This window comes from Meleagris gallopavo, chromosome 3, assembly GCF_000146605.3.
Source record: "Meleagris gallopavo isolate NT-WF06-2002-E0010 breed Aviagen turkey brand Nicholas breeding stock chromosome 3, Turkey_5.1, whole genome shotgun sequence".
NCBI lineage: Eukaryota > Metazoa > Chordata > Aves > Galliformes > Phasianidae > Meleagris > Meleagris gallopavo.
The window spans coordinates 30,315,196-30,329,406 of record NC_015013.2 but is presented as its reverse complement, the minus strand read 5'-3'; the positions used below and the strand labels follow the sequence as shown (position 1 = coordinate 30,329,406).

General features: G+C 37.6%; 1 protein-coding gene across 1 annotated transcript in view; it reads left to right on the top strand.

The window, feature by feature from the left end:
- Window positions 1-14,004, top strand: part of TMEM245 (transmembrane protein 245) — a gene marked incomplete at its 5' end in the record, with an annotated part of 80,686 nt that extends 66,682 nt beyond the window's left edge. The window contains 4 exons of the mRNA XM_031552702.1: window positions 2,472-2,572; window positions 4,249-4,423; window positions 8,428-8,622; window positions 9,557-14,004. Coding sequence (XP_031408562.1) covers window positions 2,472-2,572; window positions 4,249-4,423; window positions 8,428-8,622; window positions 9,557-9,602 — 517 coding nt within the window. The remainder of the gene's footprint in view (window positions 1-2,471; window positions 2,573-4,248; window positions 4,424-8,427; window positions 8,623-9,556) is intronic.
- Between the last annotated feature and the right edge of the window lie 207 nt (window positions 14,005-14,211).

Here is a 14,211-nt window from a genome sequence, read left to right as displayed (position 1 = left end):
TTTTCTTTTTGGTTGCTTGATTTGCTTTTGGAAGAATGTGGGATACTGTATTAAAAAAATACACTTTTGCATCACCAATGAGGGGATTCAGTAATCGTGACGTAACCAACCTTCTTTGTAGTGGGCAGGTGTTTCTGTGAGACAGACCTAAGATTTAAGAGACCAACAGAGCTGTGGAGGTTGGCTTGACAAAAGCATAAGGGAACAAATCTATCCTTACTGCAGCCAGGAGAAGTGCTTTTGCTGCAGTCTCATGATCAGTGCAGCTCAGCTCGCACTTGGTCTCACCAGCTACCTTGCGTCTTCCATTGCCAAAAGCTCCATCGAAACTGTTCATCTTCTGAGCTCTTAAAATCCAGCCATTTTTTGATAGCCTCTGAAGGAGGATAAATGTCACAGGAAACACAGAAAAATCAGACTTTTGAGCAGCTGAAGTGTGAGTTTTTAGTGCAAATTCACATTGAGCATTCTTTCTGTGGTTTTGGGTTTCGAGATCCTTCTCTCCTCCTTGATAGTTCTTATTATACCAGAAGCTTGCTTTGTATATGACTAAAATGTGAAGAAGTATTTCACTAGTCAAAACATGCAGATTATATGTGTGTACAGGTGTGTAACTTCCCATTGTAATGTTATTGAAGCTTTTTCAAACTGAACTATTCTGGCTGTCTGCACTGAGGCCTCGCAAATGCTTAAGCACTTGTTCTCTACCATCTTCAAGTATTGGGTCTGTTATTTCAAGTAATTGCTTAAGGCTTTCTTTTTCTTTTCCCACCATTTTTTTTTTTGCTGGGAAGATGCCTGACAGCAGCTGTTTCTTGTTAGTCTATCAAGAGAATCTCACATTTAAGACCGCGTGGATTTGTAGGGCTTATAATGCACTCCTAAATTCCAGTGGATGAATTTTAAACAAGGTAATTCGGTTCAACATTCATTTGGGAATCTATGTGTGCTTTTAGATGGGAAAGAGCTGCAAAAAATTATGCACTCTTCCTGGAGCTAATAATGAGAATAAAGCCCAAAGATGCCAAAACTGGGAGTCTTGGAATTCTTGCTGATGGCTAAAATAGAAGATTCTACTTGATGGTTGGATAGCAAGGAAGGTTTTATCAATTCAGCAAAGGATTGAAATTGTGTTCTTAGGGGTGGTTATTCCAGAAGGGGCTGTTTCCCAGGTAGACAGTTATTGCTCAAGGTCGAATGACAGTCTTCTAGCTTATGATCTCACTTCATTACTTCTGTTGTATTAAATGTAAAATGGGAACTTAACCTCAGCCAACTACATTTATGGCTACTAGGAAGGATGTGTGTGATACCGCTAGTGCAGTGATGTCCCGTTGGATGCTCCATCCCTGGAGGTGTTCAAGGCCAGGTTGGATGCAGCCCTGGGCAGCCTGGTCTAGTATTTGACATGGGGATTGGTGGCTCTGCAGGCAGCAGGGGGGTTGGAGATTCATGATCCTTGAGGTCCCTTCCAACTCAAGCCATTCTGTGATTCTGTGTAACTTTTATGACTTCTTTGAGGAAAGGGACTTAGAGATAACAGAGAGACTTTAGTTACTTAGATCCAAACTGGAATAGTGTTTTCAAGAAAGGCAGTGTCTTTCTCAATAGGAGTGAAAAATGAGCATAATACAATGGTGAGATATTTGAGTTTTCGGTTGCAGGATATTTCACTTTTGTGAATGTGCCAGCGCTGTAAAAATGACACAGCACTGAGCTGCCTGCTTGCTGTCTCATGAAGCTAAGCTGACACTTAACAGAGGAATACTTCATTTTGTGGCCAGCAAGTTGGATGTAAGTTCACCAGGAGTTAATTACATCGCAAGGCTTTTTATTTTCTTTTCAGTAGTGTGACATAATAAGCAGCCTAAAATCTAGGAATATAAAGATACTGAGGCTCGAGACCAGTAATAAATGCAAAGTGCTCAGTTATTTTCATGTAGAAAACCGTGTAAATGAGTAGGAAAGTGAGAGCTTAGGCAGCTTGTATCACTTCTGGGCCCTTTGTTTTATTCCAACGAGAGTAAGCAGGTATAGAAATATAAGAAGATAAAGAAAATGAATTGAGAGAGAGAAATGGAAAAGGACAAAGAAAAAGTAGCTCATAAATAGAACTGTACTGTTTCTCATAGATAAAAGATTACTTTTTCTAGAGAATGTGCTCTGATTCCTGAGGAACTTTTTTCAAGGAATTTATCCCAGGAACCCGCTGTATAGTAAAAAACAGTCTGTCTGGTGTGGTGTTTTTTTGTTTATTTATTTTCTCCTGTAGATGACATGAGTGATAAATATAATGAATTTTTGTCCTTTTCTTAGGACAAACCTAAGGTATACATTTTGAGTTGTGTGATTTATGGCACTAATGGCTTTGCAGTTTATCAAAGCACCTTCTAGTTAAAGATACATGTAAAGATACCTTCATTGTTCCCAGAATGGTACTGCCAATAACTGAGTTTCTGTGATTGTTTTAGAGGTGTATTTGATGCTTCCCTCAAAATGGCTGGGTTCTATGGACTCTACACTTGGCTGACTCACACTATATTTGGGATTAACATAGTCTTCATACCATCTGGTAAGAATTTGAACAATTGTAATCTATTTATATGTAGCATTATGTAATTTTATTGTACAAGAGCAGTAGGATTAAATGTTGCTGACAGGATTAGTCCTGAAGTTATTTTTAGTGAACATTATATCAGAAACTGACAACTATCAGAATTGGAGTTGTGTATGAAACCTTAATGTTATTGATTTTTGCAAATGTCTCAATATAGTTTCTGACTACAGAATTGGGTTGGTTTTTATTTTTTGCTTTTTTTAATCATGACAGTCGAATCAGTGGACTCAGTAGATGATATGAACTTAATGAGTAGCTGTTCCAAATTTTTATCTTTATTATACCCATTCAGTACATAATTTCATTTTTATTTCCTGTTTATTATTCAAACAGACGTAGAAAGTACTGTGACAAGTTTAATACTTTTGTGTGATATGTAGGGATTCTGTAGAGCTTCTGATCATTAACCGATTCCTCCAAGTCTAATTCAAACTACCATAGATCAAATTAATCAGTTAATGATTGCTCTCTTATCTCTTAGCCATACTTTTTTCTGTCTTCATAGCATATCCCCAGAAAAATATTTTACTTCTGTTTCTGTTACTGGTTGTAATTTTCTTCCATTCTGTTTAGTCTGGATCTTTCCATAATTTATATGTGCTAAGTTTTTGGGATGCCTTAACACAGAAGGTTGTGGTACCATGGAAATGCTCAATAGAGGCATGCTTTCTATTCTCAGTGCTGTTTCCTGACAGCATTACCAGCCTCTGGTTTTCTGTTATTCCTCAAATTTTAGCTATGGAAATGGCTGCACGGTTTTCACTGAAAAATCTCTGTTCCTCTTTTCCCTCTATTCCCCTAAAAAAAAAAAAACAAAAAAAAACCCAAACAGCAAGCCACTTGCACCTTCATGTACAGAGCAACAATAAGGGGACCTACAAACAGAAAACAAAACAACAAATACAGCCAATAGCTGTATCACAAATTCCAGCTACCCTAAAGATATTGGTTGTTTAGTTAGACATACTTACATAATCATTACTTTCGTTCTGGCAACTTGCAAAATCTCGTTTTGTATTCTGTCTAATGAGGCTAAAAAGAAAGAAAAAAATAACCTTTTTCCTCTACTATACTCATTCATATTGGATTAAATTCAGATGACAGCAGTACTACGTTATTTGAGATTACAAGGAGCATTTGTATAAGCAGAAGGCAGTATGCCTGGTACAGACAAATATGTGCAGATATAAATACTTGAAGTCAGGGGTTTTACGCTTGCTTGGTTTCTCACAGTACAACCTACGTTGTAATGGCTGTCTGCATGAGGTCTGGTAAGTTACAGTGCTTCACTGAGAACTTCTGTTTGTATACTTTCTTGTGCATGTTTGCTGGGTTACATAAAAGCTTAAAATGCGAATAATTGATAGAACTTTAATTTTTTCTTAATTGGAAGTAACTGTGACTGACAGCTGGTAAGGCTTTTCTGTATGGGGAATAGTTCCATTTTCTTGAATGTAGTTCTCTTTTTTCTTAATCACAGTTATAAAACAACAAGAGCCTTATGTGCTGTCTTTTCAGTATCTTATTTACAGCAGCTGATAGAAGTGAGACTACTGGTGTGGCAAAAGTCAGAATTTTTGTGAAGTATGTTTCTCTGGTCTTTTTCTCACTCCTCTTTCTGTATTCTTTAGCATTAGCAGCAATCCTTGGAGCGGTTCCGTTTCTGGGGACGTACTGGGCAGCCATCCCTGCAGTTCTAGACTTGTGGCTTGTGCAAGGAGAGGGATGCAAAGCCATTTTGCTCTTGGTTTTTCACCTGCTGCCAACCTATTTTGTAGATACAGCCATTTATTCAGATATATCAGGGTAATATATTGAAAACTTCTTAAGCTTACATATTGTAAAACTGCTTAGCAGTGATGCTTTTAAACTTACTTCTGTGAAGCTGCAGAGCAGTGCCTTGAAGCACAGAAGGACATGCAGTGGTACCGTCTCACAGTAAAACTGGCCTAAGTGCCATTACTTTTGCAGGCCTCTTTTCTGTCAGATTTGTCGTTTGAAATGTCTGGAGCTTGTTCTCAGTCAGCAAAATCAATTGCTTTGGCTGGTAAAGCAATTCCAAGTAAACTTAAGCTCTTTATCTGATTATTGACTAATGGTGTCTCTTGTTTTCCTTCACATCACTTAATGTCAGGTGATACTGCAGAGCAAACAGGAAATCTGTGAACTAGTTACGGACCTGAAAAAACTCCTATAATTTGTCAGAATAGGCTAAGAAAATTCTGAGAATTGTTTTGAAGCCAGCTTTCATGTTATGCCGCTATACCCCTGTGTGAGAAAATCTGTTGATTATCAGTTGATCTTTAAATGTGTTGAAAATCTGAATGCAGGGAGAGGCTTATAGTGAGACAGCATTTAGTTTTGCTTTCCTGTTCTGATAGGTGAGCACAGAAGATTTCTGGAAAAATCTTGCTAGGTGTCTGACTGCATGTATTGACTTGGAATGCTTCCTGATTTCAGCTCTGAATAAAGAAAAGCTAACTCCAAACTGTGGAGACAGAGAGTCAATGTCTGCAGTTGTATCTAGAGTACCAGAAATGTTGCTGAAATGTCAACTGACATGTAATGCTGCTAAAATACCTCATGAATCCCTTCATGGAATTCAGATGAGAAAATGCTAGAGTTCTGCAGAGCTGACAAAGATATGAACTGTCAAAGTTCATATGTGCAAGATGTGTTCACAACCATGTACATTATAGATAAAAAAATGTGCTCTTTCTAGTCACTGCTTCAGTCTTGGTGATCAGAAGGTAGCCTAGTAGTAAACTATTTGAATTGAGAACTTGAATTCAGATTGTGAGTGCTCAACCAGTCTTTGCTGTAATTCATTATCCAGATATGGTTATGTGCTGGAACACATTTGTGTTAATTTGTATTGTAGTAAATTAATGTAGAATAAGAACATTAAATGTTTAAGTTCAGCATTAAGTTTGATTTTTTTTTTTGTCTTTTAACTTTAACTATAGTTAAACTAAACAGAGAACCTCGAGATGGTGAGATCAATATTAAGAATCTTTCATAGACTGTAGCAGTAGTTATTTTCCAGGAGTGAAAGCTAACAGGTGAAGTATAATCAAATTACATTTGTTTTCAACAACAAATCACAAATAAATTTAAGGCCAATAGCTATTTAACTAGCCAATAATTCTTCTACTTATTGAAATAAATTTTTGACTGTAGGGTTGCAGGCTCCATTCACCATTCAGAAAATATATGTGGCAAGAATAGATTTTCTAACAGTGGAGAAAAATTGTATTTTTACCATTACATAAATCTGCTGTCTTGCAAATTGGGTTAATTCTATTTGAAATCACTATAATTACGTTATGCAAGGTTTTCCAAATGTATTAAATATATATTGCAGTCCTACTTCATCAGGTGATATGTGGTCTGAATTGTCAAACTAGCCAGAAAAAAACTTGGAAGTGATGCAAGTGTTTGAAAAAATTATTCTAAGTTTTTAAAGGTTTATAAACTAACTGTGTGTCTTCTGCTGGAGAAGTATAAGATGTTAAGGTCGAGTCTGTCTTCTCAAAAAGTGATCTACTTGACCCTTCCAGTATGTTAAATTTGATCCAAGTAAGACATGATTAATAGGTGTGTATGATGTAGTAAGTCACTTTCTAAGACCTGATAGCGGCCTTTCAGGAGCCTCTAAAGGAGGGCTATAAGAAAGAAGAGGGTAGACTCTTCAGCAAGATCTGTTGTGATGGGATGATGGGAAATGCTTTCAGATTAAAACGAGGGAGATTTAGACTGGATATAAGGAAGAAGTTTTTTACAGTAAGGATAGTGAAGAACTGGAACAGGTTTTCCAGGGAGGTCCTTGGTCCTTGGAGACATGCAGGGTCAGGCTGGACAGAGGTCTGAGCAACCTGATCTAGCTGTATGTGTCCTTGTTCATTGCAGGGGGGTTGGACTAGATGACCTTTAGAGGTCCCTCAGATTCTAGAGGTCAGCTCAGATTCTATGATTTCATGATCTTATCCTGCACATAGTTATAGTGCCCATTAGGATTGCCAATGTGAGAGCTGGGTAGAAATCAAGACAGCGTTAGAAACCTGGCAGAAACTGTTCAGTTCTAAACTGACTGGTTAGTATTTTCATTGCATTACACTCAAAAGTTAGGGCAACTCTCTAAAAATTGGGTGCTCAGTTTCAACTGTAGGCTTTCTAATATAATTCCACAAACATAAATGTTCTAAATTTTGCTGTTTGCAAGCAACAATGAGCTTGATTTGCTAGGAATCCTGTGCAATTTCAGGTTTTTCTTACAAGAGGAGAGTTCAGATGATCCTTGTACCTTTGCTTGACCTTGTACCTTTTATTTCTTCTACTTCATTTGGGTCATGGACATGCCTGTTCTGGTGCTTTCCTAAAACAGGCACTATATTAGGTAGACTGATTTGCTTTCCTTGATAACTGAGTGGTGCAGTTGATATGACGGAAGGGATGCCATCCAAAGGGACCAAAGGAAGCTTGAGAAGCGGGCCCAGAATGAACCAGTGAGGTTCAACAAGGCCAAGTGCAAGGTGTTGCACTTGAGTCAGGGCAATCCTGGATATGTATACAGAATTGAGAAGAACTCACTGAGGGCAACCCTGTGGGGAAGGACTTGGGGGTTCTGATGGACAAGAAGCTGGACATGAGCCAGCAGTTTGCACTTGCAACTTTGAAGGCCAGCAGTACCCTGGGCTACATCAAAAGGGGAATGATCATCAGGGTGAGGGAGATGGTTGTCTTGCCCTGCTCTGCCCCATCTGGAGGACTGTATCCAGGTCTGGGACCCCCAGTACAGGAAGGATCTGGAACTATTAGAGAGGGTCCAGAGGAGGGCCATGAAGATGATCAGAGGGCTGGAATACCTCTCCTATGAAAAAAAGGCTGAGAGGGCTGGGCTTGTTCAGTGTGACAAGAAAAGGCTCTTGGGAGACTAAATTGTGGCCTTTCAGTAATTGGAGGGAGCATATAAACAGGTGGGAGACCGACTATTTACATGGACAGATAGCAATAGGACAGGGGGGGATGGTTACACTAAGAGAGGGAAAATACAGATTGGATATTTGGGGAAAATTTTTCACTCAGAGGTTGGTGAGATGCTGGAACAGGTTGACCAGAAAAGCTGTGAATGCCCCATCCCTGGAGATGTTCAAGGCCAGGTTGGGTGAGGCCCTGGGCAACCAGGTCCAGTGCATGATCCTGTGGGTGGCAACCCTGCACATGGCAGTAGTTTGGAAGCAGATGATCTTTAAGATCCTTTCCAACTCAAACCATTCTACGATTCGTAAATGATATATCCTGCCTTTTGTTCAAAAGACTAAATATTCTGATCATTGTCTAAATTAATGTCTCTGTTGAGGAATGCTCATAGTAAATACTGCTAACTGTCTTGAAATGTGAGAGTTCTTGACCGTGAAGCATGAATAGTCTTCATAAGGAATCATTTTTCCATTTTCGGAATGGAAATATTTTTGCTGATAACTCCTTCAGATCCCTGAAGGTGTTCAGTCAGACTGGATGGTGCCTGGGGTAGCCTGATCTAGTAGTGGAAAATGTGTGCCCATGGGAGGTGGAATGGAACTAATGAAAATATTGTTTGATATGTTGTGCGAATGTTGTACGAGATACAGCTTTGGGCATTTATGCAGTCATTCAAACAGCAGTTTAGTCTGAATATGGGTATCTATAAATAGATCACTTTATAAGATTAATGAAACTGTGTGATTAATCTGCATTTCAGATCTGCAATCAGTAGTATTGTTGTTTGTTGTTCTTGTTTTAACTTTATTCTACTTGTGCCCTAATTCCAGAGGTGGTCATCCTTACCTGACAGGTCTTGCAGTAGCTGGCGGAGCATATTACCTGGGACTGGAAGGAGCCATCATAGGACCAATTCTACTTTGTATACTTGTGGTTGCCTCCAACATATATAGTGCCATGTTGGTTAGTCCAACAAATTCAGTGCCCACTCCATCACAAGCAGCATGTCCACTACAGATTTACCGGTAAGCGTTGAATGTCTTACGTTACATATTGCAGTTTTCAAGTGGATCAGTGTATACCCACGTTGGTGGAGGGAATGTAAGCATGAGTTTGAGTATGTTTGTGCATCTGCACACCTACCCGTGTATGGAAATATTCAGAAGATGTTCAGCTTTTATTCTAGAAACATATTTACTGTAAAATAAGTAAACATGAAATGTTTGTTTAATATCTCTCAGCTTCTTACAGAAGGCTCCTTAAGAGAATTCATTAATAATAGCTTTGTATCTTATATTATGTGTGCTGCCTTTGTGCTAGAAGATAACTGATCATCCCTATTTCCCTGTTTATAATTATTATTCATGGATACCAGGTAGTGTTTATTGGTCTGAAAAAGAGACCTGTCTGCAGATACTGCACTTTGTGTGACTGTACTATACTACAAAGCATGCCATTATTCCATTAAAAGTATGGTCTTGATAAATCTCTTTATTGAAGTTACCAAATGTGGAATATAGAAATGTATTTCTAAACTGTACAGTTAAGGGATGGGATGAATAAATTCCTAATTGAATATTTAATTAGAGTTGGAAATAATGTAAAATTATTAATGACGGTAGGCATTGTAATGTCTCTACTGTCTTGTTTAATTACATAGGTTAGCTCATTACACATATATCTTAGAGATTATATGCTTATGAACAATAATCCTTTTCTTCATTCGCATGAATAATGTTGTCATCTTTCATATGGGTAATTTAGGAAAAAAAACACTAATGAACCTGTCTGTAGTCTCTGACTTGTGGATGTTATGTTCCTAGACTTACCACATACACTATACATAGAGCTTCTGGCAGTACACGCAGAATTTTACATCTGTTTTTTCCTGTGTAGTTTGTAGGGAATGAGACATTTGCAGTCACTCAACAAATTTGAGTCCTTTTTGTTTTTTTGCAGGTCAGCTAGAGAAAGTCCCGAGGAGACAAAAATGGCTGCTGAATGATGAAGGAGCTATGCTGCACCTGTTCAAGATGAGAGAATCATAGTTGGTCTTTCTTGAGCTCCCAACAGCCATGGCCTTTTGCCCCTCTGCTGGGGCAGTTCACAGGGATGCGTAGTTTGAGTGTTAGGAGACACCACTCCTCGAACATCTGCTGGCCTTACATTACTGTGCACTTTGCCTCTTTGAGAGAGAATGTCAACTTCCCATGGCTTTGCATACTAGCAAACAGTTCCACAGCCACCTTTGTAGACTTTCTGTCTTCTTAAAAAGAATGGCTAAGTGGAGAGATATATCCACTGGAGTTATCTGCTGAAATGACTTACTTGGCTTTTATTTATTGGATTATTTGTGTTATTAATTTGTGGTATTTTTAAAGAAAGCTAAGTCCAAAATATTTATTCTCTGTTGATCTGATGGCAACAGAGATGTAAACCACTCATTGTTAAATGAAGATTGAATACAATTATTTGCTGCTCCTTGAAGTATTTCTTTAGAGGTTTTGACCATCATCTCTAACTCATAAGAACAAATAAATGTTATCCCTTTATGAGCACTGAAATTTAGTGTTGTTGAAGACAACTATTTCTAGTATCTTCCTGAAATTAGTAGATGAACGAATCAAGAAATGTAAATTTTCGTCATTTAGAAATAGGACTTGTTTAAGTAGTTTAAATCTTGCCCTTATTTCTGCTCAAATCTGGTGATATTGTGATGTCTATTCACTGTCCAGTGGAGTCATAGTATCAACTAACTTTGATTAAAGGCCTTAACTACTTTAAACCTAAGGTAACGTACGGTTATCACATCTTCTTCCAATAATAAAAAGCTTGAGTGGGATTGTTTTATGTCAGTTTTCAAATGCTGTGACCAAGTGGCATTTACTTTTCAAACAAATATAAGTTTATTTCAAAAGAGGAAAGGGAAAGAGTAGAGATTTTGTTAATTATGTTGTAGAGTTGGTTTTTTTGTTACTGCTTTTGTTTTTCTCCTTGTAAGCCTCTGGCCAAATATCTTAGTGATTTATGCAGAGTTCTTAGATTCTAGAAATGGTATATTGCCTCGATCACAGAAACAAACTACTTCAGTGTTTTTCTTTCATAGGTAATTCTGCTGAAACTGCAAGTTTGGTGACGTTTAAGGCCTTTTGTGTTGGTTGAAATATTTTGACACAATGGATCTTTATACTTTTGCAAAGACAAAGTGTTTTTTTGGTGAAAGCTTCCATAAATACTAAGGCCCTTCATACAAAGTAGCAGTTGCACGTGCTTAACCAAAGAACCACCTTTCAGTTTCTAGTAACTTATCTTGAATTTAATTCAGTTTGATTGACAAGGTTTATACAGAATACAGGCATGCCTCTCATTTATTGTTTACCATAATGCAACTGTTGATACACAACATAATTTGCTAACTTAGCTACTGTGGTTTTAGTGATGAAATGTTATGCCAAAATGTGGGGTTTCAAGTGTGCTGGTTTGGGGCTTGCAGGCTTTCAAGTATGTGTTTGGAGGACAGGCTTGGGCTTGATTTAGTGGTTTGACTGGTGGTTTGGTGGTTCTTCGAAGTATGGAAGCATGTGAGAGATCTACACAGCAATTCCAACTAACTTAACGTGAAGAGTGTATTGCTTGAATTATGTAACCATCCCATGTTTTAATTTCCTTGGGTTTGTGGATCACTTCATCTTTAATAAGATCCATTTTTGTAATTGTTGCTGGGAAAGGAGGAGAATGACAATCTGAGGCTGCCCCGAAATATTCCTGCAGCATTCTAACCAATTTAAATGAGACCACCATGATACCTGGGAAACTTCTTTATTCTTGTTATTGTTTAGAATTTTGCACTGAAATACTTTCTTCACATTCTAACTTCATCTAGTCGGCATTTAAAGATTACTAGCAAGAAAGATGCGTATTTAATGTATTTCCGGTTTTCTGTTGCTTCTCTTTGCTCACTGGTCCAGACATTTAAATTGCCAACATTTTTTATCCCAGTTATTTCTGAGAAAGTCTTTTTGAATCCTAAGGCAACATAGTCATTTTAGAGAGTCGTCGTAAGGCAGTCTTTTGTTTGCTTGTTTTTAAGTTTTTCTCTCCTCCCTTCCCGTTTGTGTGACTGCCTCAGATCAAAGAAGGGACTCTACTACAAAGATTAAAATTGTATTTCGGTTATCTTCAGTACTGGCAAATTAGTGAAATCAGCTGAGAATGTACATTGCAGTTTGGAAATGTTCCTTTCCCAGATTGAAGAGAAATCATTTTCTAGGGAGGATTAAATTCTCACATAGTCTGTTAGCTTGTCCTCCTTTGAAATGAATCTTCATACTTGATGCTTCCTGTTTCAAATTCAACAAGGACTTGCCAAGGAGAACTTTCTGTAGTATAGTCTTTCTCAGGTAATATAGCTTAAGGGCCTCATGCTATGTGCTGTGTCTGATTTAGAAATAAGTTGTGTGGCTTGGTGATACAGCAACGGTATGCTGCCAAAAAGAAAGAAAATGGTAAAGCAAATCTCCAATGAGACCTTCTTAGGATATGAAATATTCACTGAATTCTGACATATTTAAATATGTGTATATTAATATACATATGTATATATATGTGTATTAAAAATCATACTTTAGCAATGACAGTCTCTTTCTTAATGCCTTGTAGGTGAAAAGTTGATGGTCTTTAGCTTTGCTGTAAGCAGCCATTCCAGGGGCGGGTATTTACATGTACTTGGTATACTTAGTATTCAATTTAGAACAAAGACAATGATTTAGAGTTCAGAAGGGAATGCTTGTAGTAGTAAACCTGGGTGATACTGTCATGGTATTGCAAAGTACACTGATAATGTTTGTTATCATTCTCTGCTAGCTAATCAGGCTCATTGCAAGTAAGCATAGTGTCAAGAGGCTAGTGATAATTGCTTAACTGCTTTTGCACAGAGCCCAAGTTAGCCCTTTCTCCGCTTCCTTTACCTTAGCTGAACGCTACTGTACTGCAGCAGCACTTGCAGAAGTTCGTGTGTGCCCATTTACAGCCCAGCTTGTTAGCTTCAGGTCACTGTAGGTAGTGGCTTAATTGAGCACAATACGGCAAGTTGCAAAGGATGAGAATCTGGCACACTCTCATTTTGCCAGCTGTAGTACAAGACCGTGACTTCCAGCACTGTGCACTGATTGCTGTGCACTGTGACCAGTTGGGAGCAGTAATGGCTTATTTTGAAACACTACTTTAAAAAAAAACAACAACCAAGAAACCACAAAAAACGAAGTTTATTATTATAGTCATACAGTATGCAATACGTACATACAATATGCCCTTTTTAGAAATTAAATTTATGCCCATCTGTCTCATAACTGAAATAAGTCTGATCTTTGTGTACATGGTAGTATACAAGTTTGTTTCAACTATGATATCTTGAAGCTTGCCTGATTTCAAGGAATGTATGGATTTGTTTCAAGACTTTGGCGAGGAAGATGCAGTTTCATGTATTCTATCAGTGGTTATTGAATTAGGAAATCCAAAATCTGAATAAAAAAACAAAAAAGAGCATTGATTGTGAATGGAAGATTGGGTGCTGTTTCCAGAAGTTACTGATACCCACTATGTTTTAAACATATCAGTAACTTCTGAAATAGGTGTTTGGCTATAATGTTCAGTGTTTTTCAGAAAGCCTGAATATACAAAAGCCCAGTACCCCTGTAAAAGCAGTAGCAGAACTAAATTACTAATGCCGAATACTAGTGGCAGAATTCTGTACAGTGTTGTTTTCCCTGTGGACCCATACAAAGGATAGGAAAATAGCATTCTACAGAGACTCTGTGGCTTTGCATCAGTGGTAGAAGATGCTTCCACAACTGCTTTTATTCAGACACTGTGTTTCTATTTTATCAGCTTAGTTTTCTCAATATATGTAGTGCTACCTTTATGTAAATCGCTTCTGGAAACAGCCAAGCTTTTTTCAGAAGGTGCTGAAAACTGTTGGAATTGCAGTTAGCATTCATTAGATTTCGTAATGGAGGAGGCATTCTAAAAATGCAGTTGTTTTCCTTGCAGTTTGCAACTTGGCATGGAAAGATTAGTTTTCCAAATAAATACTCTTCATTGAAACCTGGCATCTCTTAACCATATGCACAGATCTTCTTTCTGAGTTCCATCTGGGCTTTTATTTCAAGGGTTTTATTACTATTTATGTCTTACACTTTTTGGTGAAGCATGCTTTGGCAAATCAATTCCCTTCTTATTTCTAGTTTACACTACTACACAACTAAATTTACCTAATAACAAACTTCATGGATGTTTGATCCTTAACCTATTGCTATTTTTCTATCCTTTTTATTAAAAGCCCTTAGTGCTTTATGATCAAAATCTCCAAAATAGCTTTTAAGTGAGAAAATTGGAAATTAAAAAAAAAATTGGAATGTAGAAAATGAGCTCGATATTTTGAAACCAGAAGCAGTGACAGAAGTGTTGATCATATTCAGGGATTCCATGTGGGTTTGAAAATGTGTATATTTATATGCACCATTATATAAATATGAGCAATCTTTCTCATATTCAGACTTCAACTGAAATTGTCTTTTTTTGGGGGGGGGAGAGGAGACAGGGGTCTTTTTAAAGAT